General features: G+C 40.3%; 3 protein-coding genes across 3 annotated transcripts in view; all 3 read right to left on the reverse strand.

Moving 5' to 3' along the window:
- Positions 1–632: 632 nt before the first annotated feature.
- On the reverse strand, positions 633–5,856 carry LOC309327467 (olfactory receptor 10A7-like). Its single transcript, XM_081836768.1, has 2 exons — positions 5,530–5,856; positions 633–1,870 (listed from the first exon to the last, which is right to left on the reverse strand). The coding sequence occupies exons 1-2, from the start codon at positions 5,584–5,586 to the stop codon at positions 902–904; spliced, it is 1,026 nt and encodes a 341-aa protein (XP_081692894.1). The 5' UTR covers positions 5,587–5,856; the 3' UTR covers positions 633–901.
- Positions 5,857–9,965: 4,109 nt separating this feature from the next.
- On the reverse strand, positions 9,966–20,913 carry LOC309327462 (olfactory receptor 10A7-like; the record flags this gene model as incomplete). The annotated part of the gene is made up of 4 exons (XM_081836759.1): positions 20,620–20,913; positions 19,143–19,250; positions 18,647–18,919; positions 9,966–10,925 (listed from the first exon to the last, which is right to left on the reverse strand). Exons 1-4 carry the CDS (start codon positions 20,662–20,664, stop codon positions 9,966–9,968), a joined length of 1,386 nt encoding a protein of 461 aa, XP_081692885.1. The 5' UTR covers positions 20,665–20,913.
- The window catches only part of LOC309327550 (epididymal sperm-binding protein 1-like), a 96,967-nt gene continuing 88,944 nt past the window's right edge, over positions 13,120–21,142 (reverse strand). The window contains exon 8 of the mRNA XM_081836851.1: positions 13,120–13,135. The gene's annotated coding sequence lies outside the window, so the exon portion shown is untranslated. The remainder of the gene's footprint in view (positions 13,136–21,142) is intronic.

Consider the following 21,142-nt stretch of genomic DNA (forward strand, 5'->3'; position numbering starts at 1 on the left):
CCAATTAAATTAAATTCCAAGTACTTTTAGCATCATTCAATTCAGTCCGCAAATAATAAAGGATAGGGAAGAGTCAGCTCTAAGTTTCCAGCGTAAACCTTTTGCAAAATAGAGCTTCCCTTTCCTTTTCCTTTTTCTTTACACACACAGTTCCATTCAATGTTATATTCCATATCTGCAATCCACTTTCATCTCTCCTCACCTGTACATACATAATTTGAACTAGCATTCAAAGGAGGGTTACTGAATCATAAATATAGAAAAGAAAACTTTATATAAAGAAGCCATAGGCTCCCCTCCCCCCCCCACCGTCCTTTGCACCAAATGAAGTCTCTCAATTTCCAATCTTAACGACCTTGCAGCTGGTTCAATTCCACAGTTTATGATCTCATCTCTTCTAGCACGTGCATGTAAAGCTAAAGGTAAAGGGACCATGGACCACTAGGTCCAGCCGTGGCCAACCTTGGGGCTGCGGTGCTCATCTCGCTTTATTGGCAAAGTGAGCCAGCGTACAGCTTCCGGGTCATGTGGCCAGCATGACTAAGCTGCTTCTGGCAAACCAGAGCAGAGCACGGAAACGCCGTTTACCTTCCTGCTGGAGTGGTACCTATTTATCTACTTGCACTTTGACGTGCTTTCGAACTGCTCAGTTGGCAGGAGCAGGGACCAAGCAACGGGAGCTCACCCCATTGCGGGGATTCGAACTGCCGACCTTCTGACCGGCAAGTCCTAGGTTCTGTGGTTTAACCCACAGATGATGAAAACAGGGACATCCTAAGGGGAAGTGGGATATTCCAGGATCAAATCAGAAACCAGAAAGGCTTCTGTAAATTGGGACTGTCCCTGGAAAATAGGGACATTTGGAAGGTCTGCCTATCTTATCTATCAAAACATTGTGAACCTATGAAACCCTGTTGCTGAATCTTCTGACAGTTTTGAAAAGCACTTCCTTCACTTCTCTGTTTCTCAAACTGTATATCAGCGGGTTAAGGGTGGGTGTTAGGACGGTGTAGAAAAGGGAGAAGGTTTTGTGTAGTTCACTCGGTGTTACTGATTCAGGAACTATATAGACAAGGAATATTGACCCATAGAAAAGTGTCACAACAATCAGATGGGAAGAGCAGGTGGCAAAGGCTTTCTGCTGAGCAGCTTTTGATTTAATTCGCAGGACAGTGAGAAGAATGCAGATGTAGGAGGTTATAGTTAGTAGAAAAGGAGGACCTGTTCCCATAAGCCCTAGAATAAATGTTACAAGTTTTACTTGGTGCGTATTGCTGCATGAGAGGTTTGCCACTGGATATATGTCACAAAAGAAATGATCAATTTCATTGGGTCCACAGAATGTGAGCTCCAACATAAAAGAAGTAATTATAGTATTGGTCACTAGGCCACACATCCAAGACGTGAATGCTAACTGGAGGCAGAGTCTACCATTCATAATGGTTGAATAGTGCAGAGGTTTGCATATTGCCAAATACCGATCATAAGACATCATGGCCAAAAGATAGCATTCTGTGGCTGCACAGAAACCAAAGAAATAGTATTGTGTGATGCACCCCTTAATGGATATGGACCTATCCCCAGTAAGGAAACTAGCCAGCATTCTGGGTACGATGGTAGAAATGTAGCAAGTCTCCAAACAAGACAAGTTCATGAGGAAGAAGTACATGGGAGTATGAAGATGCTGGTCAACTGCAACCAGTAAAACAATTAGGAGGTTTCCAACAAGAGACAAAGCATAGATTGCAAGGAATAATATGGAGAGGAGAATTCGCAGTCCAAGGAAATTGCCAAATCCCAGAAGGACGAATGTTGTAGGGCTTGACTGGTTTCCTCCCAATGCTGTTTGCAGATGAATCTCAAAGTCATTCTGAAATGAAATTTGATTAGTGTTAGCTTAGTGACTCTTTCTTTCCCCTCCCATTGACAGTCACAAAGCCAGCCACCCAGTATGGTCCTATCAGTACTGTTCCACTTAGTAATGGAAGTTGAGTTTTGTATGTTTTGAATGCTCTGACACATTTGTTTGTTCTTGTTTTTAAAACTCAACCCTCCTTTACACGTAGTTGTATAACAACATGATAGGAAGCCTTCTCATAAATATGCTAGTTCCCTCTGTACAAAGCATTTTTTTATGGGGAGAGGCAAGAAGCCTCCCACTAGCAGCACTTTTATCATTGCTACTACTACACATTTATGTAGCATTAATAATGTGCAGTGCTGTATACATTTCACCCATGTCTCACTCCTTCCCCAAGTCTGACAATTTGCAACAAATGAAATACAGTGATGAATGGAAGTAACAGGAGGTAGATAATGCAGGACAAGTTTGGATCAGGAAAAAGATGATGATGATGTTGTTGTTGATGATGATGATGATATAGCATAAGGACAAAATAAGAGCCCTGCTTCATAAGACCTAAGCTTGATGAACAATCCTAACCCAAACATATCTGCTCCGAGGTCAGTCTCACTGTATTCAACAGAGCTTATTTCCAGGCAAGTAGGCATAGGGCTGCAACCTTAGTCCAGTACCCAAGATTCACCAGCTGTCAACCATTGGGAAGCTGTTAAGCAAGACATAGGAGCAATAGTCATCTCCTGTTGTTGCTCTCCAGCAGCTGACTGTCAGTGGCCTACTTCCTCTTGAAGCCATGAGGACAAGAACATATGAGGATCCTTGCTGGATCAGGCCAAAGACCCATCTAGTCCAGCATCCTATTTTCACAGAGTCCACCCAGATAACCTAGGAGAATTCCACAAGTAGCTCATGAGCACAACTGCACTTTTTTCACTTGTGACTCCCAGGCAGCAACTAACATTCATGATATACATTGCTTCATACATTCTCTTAATTGTCATGACTAGTAGTCACTGATAAATAGAAAATTCTCCATGTCAAATTCCATTTTAAAGCCATTTCATCTAATGGCCATCACCATGTTAACTCAAGACACTGAACTCCTTACATTAAATTTATGTTGTATGACTAAGTACTTTTTTCTGCCTATCCTGAATCTCGTCCCCGTCATTGTTCTGCCCGGACACTGAGGTCCAGCTACGAGGGCCTTCTGGTGGTTCCTTCACTGTGAGAAACCAAGTTACAGGGAACCAGGCAGAGGGCCTTCTCAGTAGTGGCACACGTCCTGTGGAATGCCCTTCCACCAGATGTCAAAGAGAGCAACAACTACCAGACTTTCAGAAGACATCTGAAGGCAGCCCTGTTTAGGGAAGTTTTTAATGTTTAACAGACCACTGTATTCTAATATTTTGTTGGAAGCCACCCAGAGTGGCTGGGGAAACCCAGCCAGATGTGCGGGGTATAAATAATAAGTTATTGTTGCTGCTGCTGCTGCTGCTGCTATTGTTGTTATTATATTTCAATAGATGGTGAAACAATTTTAGAAATTGTGCTGTGCTGAATCCTGCCCCCAAATTCCTAGATAGCCTTTGCCAAGTCAAAAGAGGTTGTATGTTTGATTTCTTTCTTCTTTCTCCAGATGCTTGAGAAATTCTTCTGTATTTCATTTTAACAGTTCACATTTACTTACAAGGTGGATGCTGGGTTCTAAGAACCTTAGTCTGCCCTAGGCAGTGGCCAGCAACACTCCTCCTAACTTACTTCCTACTTAGTCCATGTAGTGTTGTCTTTGTAACAGCAGGAAGGTGAATGGGAACATAACTAGAATAAGCTGGCGCTCTCAGTTGCTGGCTCTGTCTGCACCTACTCTCTGCTTTCTGCCCTACTGGTCTCACTTGGCAACAGCCACCACTGTGTGTGAGTGAATGTCCTCTTCCATTCTACAGTCACTTATTAGATGTCTGCAGCCTTTTCAGCCCGCACTTCCTCAAATCCCTAGGATACTCTTGGCTAAGATTTCCTGTAATTGCAGCCACCCTGGAAGTTTGCAAAATGCAGGCCAAGAGATACAGTAGGTGATTTATAGAATGAAATAAAGGACATTCTCAGACACCTCTTGGCCACCTCAAAAACAAATAAGAAGATAAAAAGAAAAAGCATCCCACCCATAAAAATTACAATAAAATTCTCAATCCTTTGATAATTTTCAAATGAAATTTCTTTTTCTCTATGCAATTTTGAGGTTATAACCCACTATTATAGTTGCTATGTTTGTAAACTAAAAAATACCTTGGACACATAAATCATGCCTGCTGACTCTAGAGAGGGAGGCTATTCATGCATTTTTTTATTAAAAAACCCCAAAACATACTAGATTATAGTTGGCTGTGCAACACATTCATTCACATTCTCTGAACTTAACAGAGGCATATCCAGTTTGTTGTGTAAATTGGTCGTTTTGCATCAGATAATAGACATATTTTACAGTTAAGAGAGTAGGTTTCAAATGCTGATTGCCTTTTCCTCCAGAACGATATCACTGAGGCCACATCCACACAATACATTTAAAGCACTATTACACTGAGGACTTCCCCTCAAAGAATCCTGGGAACTGTAGTTTGTTAAGTGTGCTGAGAGTTGCTAGGAGATTTATATTCCCCTCACAGAACTACAGTTCCAGGAATTCTGTGGGAAGAGGGGTTTGCTTTTAAACCACTCTGAAATTGTAGCTCTGTGAGGGGGGTGGCATCTCCTAAAAACTCAGCACATTTAACAAACTACAGTACCCAGGATGCATAGGGAAGTCATGACCATTTAAGTAGCATAAGAGTGATTTAAATGCATGGCGTGAGTATTGCCTGAGTTCTACAGAACACTGTTTCCGCCTTGCTTTATAAATTAAAGTGTGGATTAATATAAGCAGCTGTACTTAATAATGTTTGGCAGACATTACAAGTTTTCAGATGGTCTCAAACAAGTTAAATGTTTGGCTTTTTAATCCCAGTTATATATATAGATATTATAATCCAGAATAGTTGGAGTTAAAGTGGCTCCTTGATTTCTGAAACCCCTCTGAGATTTCTCAGTTCTGCTGTGCTTCTGAGAAATCCAAAACACTGATACATTTATTGTTGTCCCAGGACATGGTCTGAGGGTAGATGGTGAAGCTAAGCAGATCTGTGTTTGACTGTGCCTGCATGGGAGCCATTCTGACTTGGGTTACATGGTGGAAGAAGGGTGGGATGTAAAATGTAAAAAATAATACATTTTCTCTCTGAACAGCTTGCAAAATCCAAAAACTTGCTCCCAGAATTCTGAACATTGTAAAATTAATCGACCCAGGAAAAGATGTCAGTACGTATATTGTATGCATTCTTGCCAAATCTAAACCTTCCTCATAAACCATTAGATTGATGTTCCAAATGAAGACAGGACAGATCCTGTGAACATCATAGATCTTATCTGTCTGGAAACAGATCAGATCCCATTTGCAGAGCAGACCTTTCACTTCCAATCAGCCAGTGTCAAGGTTTACTAAGAAAGCAGCAGAGTTCATTTGTGTGCATATGAAACATTTAAAACTCACATGAAATAAAAATGAAATTCCCTGCCCCAAATATAGCAGATGGGGATGAAAAGCTACTATGATAGATAACATAAATATTTACCTCTAAAATGATTATATTTCCAGGTGGAAACTCTGATGTGTTCCATCTGGATTCCATCTGTAAAATAAGGGTTTCTTCAGTGCCTTCTCAATACTCTCCGCCTGTTTTAGATCATGGCGTCTTGTCTTGTCTTGCTTCCATTCAGTAGCAAAAGATTCAAAGTACGATTAATTAAAGGGTTTTGCTTCCATTCAATAGCAAAACACCACCGTGCCTACTTATTTAAACTGAAACTGATCAAGGAGGATAACTTCAATTCAGCAGCAAAATATCACTATGTACACTTAGCTAAACAGTGAGTGTTCTGGTGGAAACTATTTCTACAGATGGATATTCACAATGACTGGGGGAGGAGAACTAAGCAGACTTGCATGCATTTGGCTTTCTATTATTAATAGCTGCAGAACTAAGGAAACCCACATTTTCACTATTGGTAGAAGGGGAGGAGTGGGAAAGAAGGGAACCTTTAACCTCAAGGACCCTGTTGCAATCTCAGCTGGCAGTTTTGGGGGTTTTGAGGTACTTCTAATACTGACCAGGTCTGAGAGCAAGAATAACAGCAAGAATCATGTGGATTAGGTGGCATTCTAGTTCAGAAATCTGTCCCACTTGGCATCTTTTAGTGCTTATGGTCTGGGGAGCTAGGGCTCTGCAAAGTCATGCCAAATCCGATGCCTATCTTGTTCTTTTAAGATTCAAAATATCACATATTAAAGAAGTGCTGGATCCATGAAATTGATGGCAGTCTTCCAGGTTCAGTCCCCTGATAAGAACAAACTTTTCAAAATGACATAAAGTGTGACTCTGTAGTTTGGAACTCAATGTTTCGACCCCTCCCTGCATCACTCCCCCTTCCCCAGTTTTTTGTTTGTTTGTTTTTAGCTTAACTCTTTGGTTAGCTTTTATTGTAAAGCAAATCAATTGTGAATGATTTTGAATTATTAAAAACACATACTGTGGGTGGGGGTGGGGAGGAAGGTTTCATTCCTTTCTTTTAGCAAATGTTTTGTGCCACTGGGGAAGTGGTAATTCTGTATTGATTTGTTTTGAATGTTTGTATGTGATGCCAATAAAAGGTTTGATGATGATTATTTGTACTCAAATGCCATAGTGTGAGGCTTGACCAGTGCATTAACTGAAAGGAAAATGCTAAGAATTGTGAAAGGTATAGCATGCATCTTAAACATTTTGCATTGTTGTTATAGTATTGCCAACACAATCAGAGATCAATGATATTATAGAAACAAAGTTCTCAAACAGAAAAATTCACTCACTTCAAGTATCTGTTCCCTTCCTGGCACAGTGAAAACTAAAATAACTTTCCCACGTGGCTGGACTCTTGCAACAAAGGAATCATTTTCTTAGATGTTCCAGCCAGAGTGGGAAGAGGGATATTTTTTTCTGATCATAACCCTCCCCCCACCACAATGGACTGCATGCCCAGTATATCCCCATGCACACACATGTAAATATGAAAAAAGCTGAATAAAAAATGAAATAATTCTACACTGCACAAGGTCTTTACTAGCAGATGGGGATGCCAAATAGTAAGATAAAATAGCTGCAGATAAGTAAAATACCCCATGGAGGAGCTTTATGTTGATATAAAATTTATTGTGGATGCCTAGAAGCAAAATATGTAACCATATAGACATATGCACACACCTGTGTAGCCTGGCTTTTGATACTTGAGATGAATATTTTTGGGACCCACCTTATTTCTGTGGTTGTTGGGTGTTTTAAGCTGCTTTTAATATTGTGTTTTATCATTGCTTTTCAAAAGAGTTTGCTTTAAAGTGTAGAAGAGTAGCTAGGTGCTGATCTCAAAGACATTTCCTGTAGCCTTGTTAATAGACGATGAAATATCTAATTTAGGACTAACTTAAACCACTTTTGGAAACTACTTTGAGGTGTATTCTACAATCAAACAGTAGATAAACTTTATGAAATAAATAAATAAATAAATAAACTTCAGGTAACTTCAGGTAACTTCAAACTTTGGAAAGATGAGGTAATAATAGGAATTCATCAGGACTCGGATCCGATTCAAAATTATGAGCTGGCAATGAGAAGAATGAAGACAGCCACACCTATCTTTCAGAATCTTCACATGAGATCTCACTTGAGTAAACTTGAGCAACAATCTCTAGGTCTGCAGATCTGGCATTTTTACAAGTGCCACGTAATGTTTGTTCTGTATTTGCAGCAGTTTTGAAACACTTCCCTATAAACGGCTGTCTTCAGATGGTTCAGGGGTTGCATAACTCCATACCGTCCAATGTTTCTCTGGTTAAAATAGAGATGTCCTGAGGAAAAACAGAACTGCTAGGTTAGCAGGAGCTGGGACCGAGCAACGGGAACTCACCCTGTCATGGGGATTTGAACCGCCGACCTTCCTATCGGCAAGTCCTAGGCTCTGTGGTTTAACCCACAGCACCACCCGCATCCTAGCACATGCATGTACATTAGTCCAAATTAAACTCTAATTAACTGAGGGGGGTGACATCCAGCACGCCGCCTGCCGCCAAATCCCAAGACTTCCCCGAGCCATCAGGGGAAGGGGGTAGCTGCACTACTTTGCCTTCATTTTGACAGTTCAGGGTAGGCTTTGGAGTCGAGGGGGGGCGGTGCACCCAGGAGGTGACATTCAGTGCACCGCATGCCCGCAACTCCCAAGCCTACTCTGAGCCGTCAATATGGGGGGGTGACAAAAAAAATTGCACTGGGTACCACCTGAACTTGCTACGCCTCCACAAAACTACAAAGGAATCCTGCAAAATTGACCCCCAATGGATTTCAAAGCAAACTGATCTAAACAGCAGATTGCGACTACTGGTAAATTATCTTCCTAGTCTCACCAGTCTTCATAGCTGGCAATACAAATATGGTTCTTGATTCAAAAAATATACACAAATATATTAAAATGTGTTCGTTTGTTTTTTAATCGTTTTAGAAATGTTTACTTTGAGATAAAATGGTGACTTGGGCTCCTATGGTGGAAGGTGCAGGTTTTATTTATATGTCTATATGTAAAAAGCTCCTGCTGCTGTTCCCACAGTATGGAAGGGAAGGCAGAGTATTTATTGAGGATGGGGCTGGCATGGCAGGGCTTTGTGTCCTTGTGAAATGTCCTTTTTTCTTTTCCTCAGCTCATCTAAGCCAGTGCCAATGCAACTCCCAAACTTAATGGAGCCTTGAAAAGAACATTCTTGTTAGGTGACACAGATCATTTTTTTAAAAAATCCTTGCAGGTTTCTGCTTGCTTATTCTTCTTGTTGTCAACGTTATCAGTGCCATTGGCATTTTGAGTATCATCTTAAAGAAAATGGATCCCAGGCCAAAATCATTTCTCAGTGATGAAAGATAGGCAAGTCTGTTTATGGGAAGTTTTACACTTTTGCATGTTTTTTCATCCATACTTCCATTCCATTTTCACATTACTTTGAAAGATGTTTCTTAAAAAAATCATGACACAACAGTTATTTAAATAAATATTGAAAATATATTGTTTCCTGAACATCTGCTTTCATTGATGTACTTTAATCTTTTAACTGCTGAGAACTGCATCACAACTAGAAATAAAAATAATAATAAAGACTTCCTTTAAGAGAAAACCAGAAGCTTACCTCCTGGGGATCACAGATTTGGATATCCCGCAAAAAATGAAGAGTATATTTTTAGATACCACAGTGGCAGCAAAAATTCTTATCGCTACAAAGTGGAAGAGTGATGAAATTCCTTCTATTCATGAATGGATCCAAAAGTTAACAGATTATGCGGAGTTAGATAGTTTATCAGAAAAAATAAAGAACAAACCAAAACAGGAATTCATCTCAAAATGGGAAGTCTTTAAAGTTCTTTTGAAGAACAATTACAGTACCTTAAACTCTGTTGCAGTGTTTGAATAACTTTAGTAGTAGTAGTAGTAGATCTAGTAATAGATAAATCAATAATTAGTTAATTAGCCAATTTAAGACAAAAACGTGTATGGGCAACAAATAATAGATAATGGACAGGAGGTTGGGTCTATAGTCCAAGGACCGCTTTTTGTTTTATTGATTTGTAATTAATATTGTCCATATTGTCCATATTGTCCATACCATGGTTTGGTTTTATTTCTTGTCTTGGTTTTTTTTGGGGGGGGGGTTGTATCAATTAAAAAAAGGAAGAATAAAACAGACATAAAAATATATATATTGTTTCCTGAATATCCGCTTTCATTGAGGTACTTTAATCTTTTAACTGCTGAGAACTGCATCGCAACAACTAGAGCAGTGCAACACCCAATGAATACTTAATGCAAAAAATAACATTAGTCTGAGAAGTTTGGATCAAGTTTTTTCATTGAGGAAAATAAGAAGATTGAATGCAACAAGCAGTTGATGACAAAATCATTCTCAAAACTTAATCACAGCACTTAATGTGACACCATGAAACTATGAAACCATATTTCTGAATTTTATGACAGATTTAAACAGAGCTTCCTTCACCTCTCTGTTTCTCAAACTGTATATGAGGGGGTTCAACATGGGAGTCAAAATGGCGTAGAAGAAAGAGAAGATTTTATGAAGTTCTTTTAAGGTTTCTGTTTCAGGGACTACATAGACTAAGAATAATGAGCCATAGAAAAGTGTCACAACAATCAGATGGGAAGAGCAAGTGGTGAAGGCCTTCTGCTGGGAAGCTTTGGATTTAATTCGCAAGACGTTGAGAATAATGCGAACATAGGAAGCCAAAGTCAGTAGAAAAGGGAAACCTATTGCCATATACCCGAGAATAGAAGTTGCAAGTTTTACTAGGTGGGTATTGCTGCATGAGAGGTTTGCTAATGGATATACATCACAAAAGAAATCATCAATTTCATTGGGTCCACAGAACGTTAGTTGTACTAAAAAAGAAGTTATGATAGTGTTGGTCACCAGGCCACACATCCAAGAAGTGAGTGCTAATTGGAGGCAGAGTTTACCATTCATAATGGATGTGTAGTGCAGAGGTTTGCATATTGCCAAATACCGATCAAAAGACATCATTGCCAAAAGATAACATTCTGTGGCTAAACAGAAACCAAAGAAATAGAATTGTGTGATGCACCCCTTAATGGATATGGACCTATCCCCAGTAAGGAAACTGACCAGCATCCTGGGGAGGATAGTGGAAATGTAGCAAGTCTCCAACCCTGACAAGTTCATGAGGAAGAAATACATGGGAGTATGAAGATGCTGGTCAACTGCAACCAGTAAAAAAATTAGGAGGTTCCCAACAATAGACAAAGCATAGATGGCAAAAAACAATACAAAGAGAAGTATTCTCAATCCGAGGAGATTGCCAAATCCCAGAAGGGTGAATGTTGCAGGGCTTGACAGATTTTTCTTCATTTGTTGAATCTCAGCATCATTCTGAAATACAATTTTAAAAACATTACTGAGCTTGGAAATCCATCTCATTATTATTTTTCCTCTGATTGATTTTGAAAGTCACATGGGACATCCTTCCTGGGCCTCTGCATTGTATACTACTTCATAATTATACATTATTGGAAATAAGGGCCATATCTCAGTAGTGGAACGTCTTGGTTTTCATCTCCAGATAGAACTGGAAGAGAACCTTGCCTGGCTCCGTGGAAAGCCACAGCCAGTCCGTATAAAGGATACAAAGCTAGATAGACTGACTGTAGCTGACCTCATATAAGGCAGCTTTCTATGTCACCAATAAGTGAGGCTCATGTACTTAAATTAGGGATATGACCCGGCTTTCTGTAGGGTCTGAATAGTGAGGCAGATCAGGGTGATGCAAGGGTCTTTAACCCCATGCAGTTCACAGTGTGACAGGGGAGCTGACCCAGGTTATGGGTGCCCAGTGCGCCTGATGTCATGTGCGTGACGTCATGATGTTATGAATGCACACACACACCCAGCCTCGGAAGCTGACTTCTGGTGGTACTGAAAGTCAGGTTCCGAGACCTTGGAGACCTCAGAAAGCATCTCTGAGGTCTCAGAAGGCCTCAGACACCATCTTCGAGACCTCATAAGCTGCATGGGGCCCTGCAGTGTGAGTGCTGAGCATCCACAGCCCCCTATAGCTGGTGCTCCTGCACTGTGCTGTTCATAAATCTTGTGTTGGATCAGATCCTCCTGTTGTTCTGTTGTTGCTGTACTTTTCAGTTCTACAGAGCTCTATCTTTTCCTAGTTCTCTATGTTTCTTTAGACCCCTGGGCACTGCAACAAATGATACTGTCCCAACTGGGACACTAAGGAGCTCTGGATTTTATTATATTTTTCTTTCATCACAGTAGTTGAGGATTTGTTTGATAAGCTGAAAACTTCATGTAAGTCTTTTTAAAAAATTAAAAAATCCTACACTGCTCTGCTTTAGCAATAACACTCAAGTCCGCTTCAGAACCCCACAGGCAGAATTCTAGATAGTCTCATGTTATAACCTCAGGCTTGAAAGCTCTGTTGAAGGGCACAAACAAGCACTGAAGAGGCCAATATGAAGCTGTGGAATTTTAAAAATGTAAGAACAAGTATAAATAACCACTCTTAACCAACTTAAGAAAAGTAAGAACATAGGACAACCATCTCCCAACATGTACATCCAATAAGGAAACACGGAGGAAGATTATTCCTTTTTACTCCACAAATAGCTCTTGGACCTATTTGCCTGAAGTTTGGGTAACTTAAATTCATTTGGGTGGGACTTCTGCACCTTTAACATTCATTCAGGTTGACCGGGGGGGGGGGGAGTTAGGGCTGTTTTTTAGATTCCCCTTTGCAGTGAATAGGGAAGGCAGAGCATCTTATTTTACAATGCAGCTTAGAAGCTTCAACACAGATCGAAGTGTAGGAGGCACAGGGCAATTCATTAAAAAGATTGAAATTTGCAAATAATGCACAGATACAAAATCAAGGTGAATCTTGAGAACAGTGAAGACCACAAATTTAAGCTTCTCCACGTTTGTTTTTAAACACAGGCTCCTTATACATGGAAACACACAGCACCTATCAAAACTCAAGCCATTATTAACTGAGGGCAGAAGTAAATTTTTTGTTTGTATTTTTTTCAGAAACACCTGAGTGCTGCTGCTCCCCTGAAAGGGGAATTGGAGAGGGATGATTTGCAGAATAGAAGCAGAAGGAAAGAGGAAGAGTGATTAACCCTTTCTGATTTCTTGGTTTCCAATGCTGCTTACCCCACCCTCCAAGATGTGGTCCCAGACCTGTGTAACTACACAATTCCAAGAATATCTTGCTAGAATTCTGAAGTGGAAGAGTGGGTGTTCCTAGTTTTGTAAAATTTCCAGCTTGCACATATGAAAAAAGCTCAGTACTATTCTAGTTTTCTACTTTCAATTCATTTTTTTTAAATTAAGTGGTCCCAGACTAACAGTTAGTTCTCTTCTACCTGCTTACAACTCTACTGCATTAACAAAGACTATTATAGCCAAGTCCTGCAATACTTGTACTGCTTCTTTTGTTTGCAATTTTTTTTTAAGTATTCAAAAAATGTAATTCCCCCACCTGAAGGTTCAAGTAGCGTCCTTGAACCTACCACCTCAGCATCTGACCACCTTATTGAGCTGCACACATCAGGGCTTCTAGTCCATACCTAGTAAAATGTGTTCAATGGTGCCAGGCACTTGTTCCTGATTATAAAATGTGTGTACATGCACACATGCACACACACATATACCCAGACTGTTGTGAAACTGTGAAAATGATTTTTGTGCAATTTTCTCTCCCACACACACTAATGGACACATTCTCCAATGAGGGACAGAGCTTCATGTAAACATTTATTTTCCTTCCCAAATTATCTCAATAAATCAAAGAGTACAACTTCAGATGAACAGTACAACTTTCCACCATATTATGTGAAGGGTGCTGTGTATGAAAATAGGCAGCTGAGCTTAGTCAATGCTTGGTACCTTAATAGCACGTAAGTTCTCAGAGGAACTTGTTTTTAAAATGTTTTTAAAATGTTTTGATTTAAGCTGGATCCTTGACATTACTGTTTTCTGAAACCTCTGACAGTTTTCTCAGTTCTATAGTACTTCTAAGAAATCAAAAATATTAATAAATTGACAGGAGTTTTATGATTGCCTCAAGCCATGATATGAGAGCATATGATGCAGACCACTTGCTAAAATTAAGCAGGTTAGGTGTCTGAATGAGGGACATATGGGAACACATGAGTGCCTTTAAGTACATGACGGGGGGAAATGGGATAAAGATATAGTACATTCAGTGAATAATAGAATTTTGTCTTTCTGGTGTATTCTGTGAACTCCAGAAAGTTAATTCTAGGATCCCAAATATTCTAAAATAAATCGGCTCAGTGAAAAAAATATGACATTTCTCTCTCTCTCTCTTTCTTTTTGGTATGCATATCATAAAAAAATAACCAGTTTCCTCATAAAGCTTGAGAGTGACCTATGGAAGGAGGAAGACTAAGATCAGATAGGTTAGATTTATAAAGCCCAATTGCCAATTCCTTTCATCCAGTTTACCAAGAAAGTGGTATTCTTAATTGGCATACAGTGCATATGAATCATTTAAAACTCTCATAAAAATGGAAAATCATGTTTATATGTAGTACATGAAGAGAAAACACTAACAGGATGGATTTATAAACATTTACCTCTAAAATAATAATACTTCCATGTGGAAAATCTGATGTATTCCATTCGGGCTCCATAAATAGGATGCAAGTTTCTCTTCCCTACTCCTGTTCTGTTCCAATCATGTCATTCTAATGTTGGCTCTGGAATCTTCTTTCCAGTTAGTAGCTAACTGTTAGTATGCTCACTTATTTAAAGTACAAATGATCAAGTTGCCATGCTTTTATTCAGCAGCAACATATCAGCAGGTAACCTTACTTGAACATGACTAAATGATCAAGGACATACTGTTTCTACAAATTAATATTTCATTATGGCTAGGGAAAAGCACTATATCCCCTGAAAGCTATGTGCTCACTCATGCCTTTGGGAAGTCATTAGACTCTTCCAAAGCCAAGGCTCTTAATTAATACTATCTCTTCAGTGCTATGAAGGTACTCACAGCCTATCCTCAACATCCTGAATGAGAAATGCCACCTCACTTCTACTCAGTGGCATAGCGTGGGGGGTGCAGGGGGGGCCGGCCGCACCGGGCACAACATCTGGGGGTTTGGGTTGGGGGCACAAATCCACGGGTTAGGGGGCGCAAATCCATGGGTTAGGGGGTGCAAATTACTTGTATTGCCCCGAGTGCTGACAACCCACGCTACGCCACTGCTTCAACTGAAGTTTTATTTATTAAGTATAGAGACATTAAAATAAACGGTTTGGACATACTATAGACTTGGACCCCAGTGGTCATCTAGTCCAACTCCCTGCAATGCAGGAATCTCAACTAAATGACAATCCAACCTCTGCTTAAAAACCTCTGAGGAACGAGGGTCCACAACCTCCCGAGAAAGTCTGTTCTACTATCTAATGGCTCTTACTGTCAGAAAGTTCTTCCTGATGTTTAGCTGAATTCTTCATTCTTGCAATTTGAAGGCATTGCTTCAAGTTTTACCCTCCAGAGCAAGAAAAAACAAGCTTGCTCCATCTTCCATCTTCCATGTTAAGATGGTTAGAGAGTTTAGATAGTTGAAGAAGGCTATCATACCTCCTCTCAGTCTCCTCTTCTCTGTGCTAAACATACCCAGCTCCCTCAATCGTTCCTCATAAGACTTGGTTTCCAGACCCTGATCATCTTGCTTGCCCTCCTCTGCACATGTTCTGGCTTGTCAATGTCCTTCTTAAATTGTTGCATCCAGAACTGGGCCTTGTATTCCAGTTGTGGTATGATTTTCAGAAAAATATTTTGTGTCAGGATATCAGGACCCCAGTGGTCATCTAGTCCAACTCCCTGCAATGCAGGAATCTCAACTAAATGACAATTCAACCTCTGCAACCTTTACATGCAGCCGCTGGGAGAGATCATCAGGAGGTTTGGGCTGGGTGTTCATCAGATGATACCCAGCTCTACCTCTCTTTTAAATCAGAGCCAGTGAAGGCAGTGAAGGTCCTGTGTGAGTGTCTGGAGGCGGCTGGAGGATGGATGGCGGCTAACAGATTGAGGTTGAATCCTGACAAGACAGAAGTACTGTTTTGGGGGGACAGGAGGCGGGCAGGTGTGGAGGATTCCCTGGTCCTGAATGGGGTAACTGTGCCCCTGAAGGACCAGGTGCACAGCCTAGGAGTCATTTTGGACTCACAGCTGTCCATGGAGGCACAGGTCAAATCTGTTACGAAAAAGGAGCAATGCTACAGCGAGCTGCAGCTGGCTGGAATGCCAAACAGGATGTTGAATGTTTGTGGCTGTACCGTGGGAACGAAGGGACAGCCTATTCACTGTACTGAGCACCGGATGTTAGCTCAGAATGTCACCTGACATGTACTGGAAGTACAGGGGTGGAGTTTCTCTCTCTGCTGTTGGTGTTTGGAGAGTGCAGACATGTTTCTCTGTACTGCTGCATAGACAGAAATAAAGGCATGTAAATACATTTCTGTCTGTCTCTTTCCCCCCTCCTGGGGAAGACAGGGAGGAGGGAAGAGTGGTGTGTTCTTCTCACGTTTGAGGAGAATCGCCGAATAGAGACCTTGCCTGTTTCCTGCCGGGAGTTGCTGACAGGGAGGTCAACAGTAATCTAAGCCGGGTGCCCGGAGAGTGGCAAATTCCTCTGACAGGCTAAAGATTACGACAAAATCTGTGTCCAGGGCAGCTGTTTACCAGCACCATCTGGTACGTAGGCTGAGACCCTATCTGCCTGCGGACTGTCTCGCCAGAGTGATGCATGCTCTGGTTATCTCCCGCTTGGACTACTGCAATGCACTCTACGTGGGGCTACCTTTGAAGGTGACTCGGAAACTACAACTAATCCAGAATGCGGCAGCTAGACTGGTGACTGGGGGCGGCCGCCGAGACCATATAACACCGGTCTTGAAAGACCTACATTGGCTCCCAGTACGTTTCCGAGCACAATTCAAAGTGTTGGTGCTGACCTTTAAAGCCCTAAACGGCCTCGGTCCAGTATACCTGAAGGAGCGTCTCCACCCCCATCTTTCTGCCCGGACGCTGAGGTCCAGCGCCGAGGGCCTTCTGGCGGTTCCCTCATTGCGAGAAGCAAAGCTACAGGGAACCAGGCAGAGGGCCTTCTCAGTAGTGGCGCCCGCCCTGTGGAACGCCCTTCCAGCAGATGTCAAAGCGATAAACAACTACCTGACATTCAGAAGACATCTTAAAGCAGCCCTGTTCAGGGAAGTTTTTAACGTGTGATATTTTACTGTATTTTTGCTTTCTATGGAAGCCACCCAGAGTGGCTGGGGAGGCCCAGCCAGATGGGCGGGGTATAAATAATAAATTATTATTATCATTATCATTATCATTATCATTATCATTATCATTATCATTATTATCATCATCATCATCATCATCATCATCAATCTCAGGGGGCTAGATTCAGACTTTATCATGCTTAGACTCATCAAATAGAGTTATTTATGCACCTGAGGAATTGGGTCAAGACAATGCCTGGAACCCTGCACATGCTGTACTTGCCTAGCTGTAAGTTTCACTGAACTCTACAGGGCGTACTTTTTAAATATACATTCCACAAGGTTGTGCTTGCATATGAATTAATTCATTTACTGCATAAAGCCAAAATAGGCTTCTAAGCAGTTTTCAACCAGTTTCACAAGCATGTCATAATTTCACAAAATTTCATAAAAACCAGTTTCATAAAACAGTTTCATAAAACCAGTTTCATAAAAACCAGTTTCACAAACATTAAAATATAAGCATTGCTTATTACAATGCACAATAGAACAATTTCATTTAAACAACATAGCAATTAAAGAGAAGTTTAGGCTAGTTTATCCTGACTAAGGCTGCAATCCTAATTCCTCTTACCTGAGGAGTAAGCCTCACCGAATTCAACAGGATTTATTTCGGAGTAAATGAAGTTAGGACTGCACTGCAGGTTTCTGCTTCTTTTATTCTTTGCCTTGTTACATTACCAGTGACAGTGGCAGTTTGAGTATCATTTTGAAAAGACTTGAATCCCAGCCCAAAGGATTGTTATTCAATGGTAAGGGATGAGCCAATCTCTCTGTTTATGGCACATATTAGACGGTTTGTGTGTGTGTGTGTGTGTTTTTCCACACTTCTGTTCCATTTTCAGATTAATTAGTAAAGTTCTATATTTTTTAAAAAAAACATCACAAAAGAGGTATTGTAATATGTATTGAAAATGTACTATTTTTTCAAAATATGCTTTTATTGATGCACTTTAATGACTATGTGAAAACTTAATGCCTCAAGCAACCCAGTCAATGACAAAACCAATCTTTATCTTCCTGTATACTTCACATGATCCAACCCACTATGAAGTTATGGAACTCAATCACAAAAAAATTCTGACAAATTTGAACAAAGCTTCCTTGACCTCTCTATTTCTCAAACTGTAAATGAGAGGATTTAACATGGGAGTAAAGATGGTGTAGAAGAAAGAGAAGATTTTATGTAATTCCTTTAATTTTTCTGTTTCTGGAACCACATAAACTAAGAATAACGAAAGGAAGAAAAGTGTCACAACAATCAGATGGGAAGAGCAAGTGGCGAAGGCCTTCTGCTGGGCAGCTCTGGATTTAATTCGCAAGATGGTACAAATAATGCAGACATAAGAAGCTAAAGTTAGGAGAAAAGGGGACCCTATTCCCATAAACCCCAAAATAAAAGTTGCAAGTTTTACTAGGCGGGTATTGCTGCATGAGAGGTTTGCTAATGGATAAACATCACAAAAGAAATCATCAATTTCATTGGGTCCACAGAAAGTTAGTTGACCCAAAAAAGAAGTTATGATAGTGTTGGTCACCAGGCCACACATCCAAGAAGTGAATGCTAACTGGAGGCAGAGTCTACCACTCATTATAGTTGGGTAGTGCAGAGGTTTGCATATTGCCAAATACCTATCATAAGACATCATTGCCAGAAGGTAACATTCTGTGCATGCCAAGAAACCAAAGAAATAGTATTGTGTGATGCAACCCTTAATAGATATGGACCTATCCCCAGTAAGGAAACTGACCAGCATCCTGGGCAAGATGGTTGAAATGTAGCAGGTCTCCAAGCCCGACAAGTTCACAAGGAAGAAATACATGGGCTTGTGAAGATGCTGGTCAACTGCAACAAGTAAAACAATTAAGAGGTTCCCAACAAGCGATAAAGCATAGATGGCAAGGAACAAGGCAAAGAGGAGGATTCGCAGTTCAAAGTCATTGCCAAATCCCAGAAGAATGAATGTTGAAGGGGTTGACAGATTTCCTCCCATTGCTTTTTGCTGTTGAATCTCAAATTCATTCTGAAATACAATTTGAAAAATGTTAGTGAGCTCAGCAACCTACCCCATTCCTGTTTTCCCTCCCATGGATGTTTGTGACTAATGTGGACAGTCGCAGGAGACTGTGAGGGACGATTTGCAGAGGAAAAGCAGGAAGAGAGGCAAAGAGCTCACGATTCTTACCAACCTTTTGGTTTGTCCCTGCTCTTTACCCCACTTCACCCACCAATTTGTGGTTCCAAACCTGTGTAACCGCAAAATCCATGACATCACACAAATGTAGAACTGCAGATGCTGAAGAATTGAAAGTGTTGGAGTGGAATTTAGTACTTCTGACTGTAGTAGATGTTCCCTATTTTGTAAAAAATAAAAAATAAAAAAAAATCCCAGGTTATATATAAAAATAAATTATGACTTTACTATCCCAGTTTTCTATTTGCAAGGAGGTGTTTTATGAAGATGTGGTCCTTGATTGGCTGTTAGTTTTCTGCTAGTAGTTTAGGACTCTGCTATATTTTACTGCTAGATAAATAGATGTGCTCAATGGCTATATTTGGAGCAGAATTATGTGGGAAGGAGGCAGTAGAATTCTGAGAAATGAAGGCAGCTCTTCAAAATTGTAGGTGGGAAATACCACATTGAATACTTCCTTATAAATGAAATCTCCTTGCCTGCAGAAATCTAGCACAATAGGGGGTAATATGGGCTAAGGTCTTCCATGCATGTGCATCTTTTCTTATTTCAAATAATTTATTTAAAAAACAATGTGATTCCTCCACATGCAGACTGAAGTGGCATCCTTTATTCAACCACCTCAGCCCTTGAGCACCTTATTGAGCTGCCTATGTACACACCAGGGCTTCTAATCTGTAACTAGAATTAAATTCTGTCAGGTATTTTATATGAAACTTATGAAACTGTGAAAATGATTTTTGTGTATCTTATTTCTCCTGATAGTTAAGAGGCATGTTAAACAATGCAGGAGGGAGCGTCATATAAGCTTCAATTTTCACTCCAGAACTATCTCAGTGAGTCAAACTGGACAACGTCAGACTAGGAAGCGGACATTATGAAAATAGGCAGCTGAGCTTAGTCAGTGCTTGGTACCTAATAGGCACACCATCCCTTGCTCCTTCACATTGCTGTTTGCTGAAATCAGCTTTCTCAGTTCTATAGTACATCAAATTAATCCAAAATATTAATAAATTGACAACTGTGTTATTTTTGCCCCAGAGCATGCACTGAGGGCAGATGAGGCAGGTTTAGGTCTGGTGAATGCCTGGATATGGAATGTCAAGGAACCCCATGTATGCCACCTTGAAGTCCACAATGAAATGAAGATGGGCTGTTAATGCACTAACTTAAATCAATGATAGCACTGAATATGTTTCCCTGAACATATTCTGTGAAATCCAAAAAAGGTTGACCCTGCAATGCCAAAGATCCTAAAAAAATTTGGCCCAGTGATAAAATATGTTGTTTAATTTATTCTGTGCCTACAAGCTAACAACCTACCTTTTCTCCCACAAAACATGACACTGACCTACAGAAAGAGGCAGACTGAGATCAGATTGGTTAGATTGAGAAAACCCAACTTTCCCTTCTTATCAGCCACTATCAGTGTATATAAACCATTTTAAACCTATATAAGAATGAAATACTATATCACAAATATAGTACTTGGAGACAAAAGGTTAATAGCATGATTGATAAATATTTACCTCTGAAACTGTTTTATTCCTAGGTACGTTCCATTCAGTTTCCATATGTAGGATGGAAGCTTCTCTTCTCTATCCCTGCTCTGGTCCAAACATTTCATTCCAGTGGTGACTCTGGTGTCTGTTGCTTCTTTTGTAGCAAAATATTACTGTACTCACTTATTTAATGTACAAATGATCAAGTTGCCTTGCTGTTATTCAGCAGCAAAATATGAGAATGTAAACTTATTTAACAGACTATTTCTACAAATGCATATTAACTATGGTTAGGAAAAAGAACTCAGCAGTTTGCCAGGGTTTGCCTTTCTATGTTTTGAATTCTAGGAGTTATAGTGAGCTATTACCATAGTCAGGCTTACATAACAGGACATCAATGACCCTGGAAACTACATGTTGACTCATGCCTTGGGGAAGCCATTAGGCTCTTGCAAAGCCAAGGTTCTTAATTAAGGTACTCACAGGCTGCCCTCAACAGCCTGAACAAGGAATGGCATTCATTCTGATGACATTTTATTGCTTTATTATT

This window comes from Podarcis erhardii (genome assembly GCF_964252035.2).
Source record: "Podarcis erhardii genome assembly, chromosome: 13".
In the NCBI taxonomy this organism is placed as follows: Eukaryota; Metazoa; Chordata; class Lepidosauria; order Squamata; family Lacertidae; genus Podarcis; species Podarcis erhardii.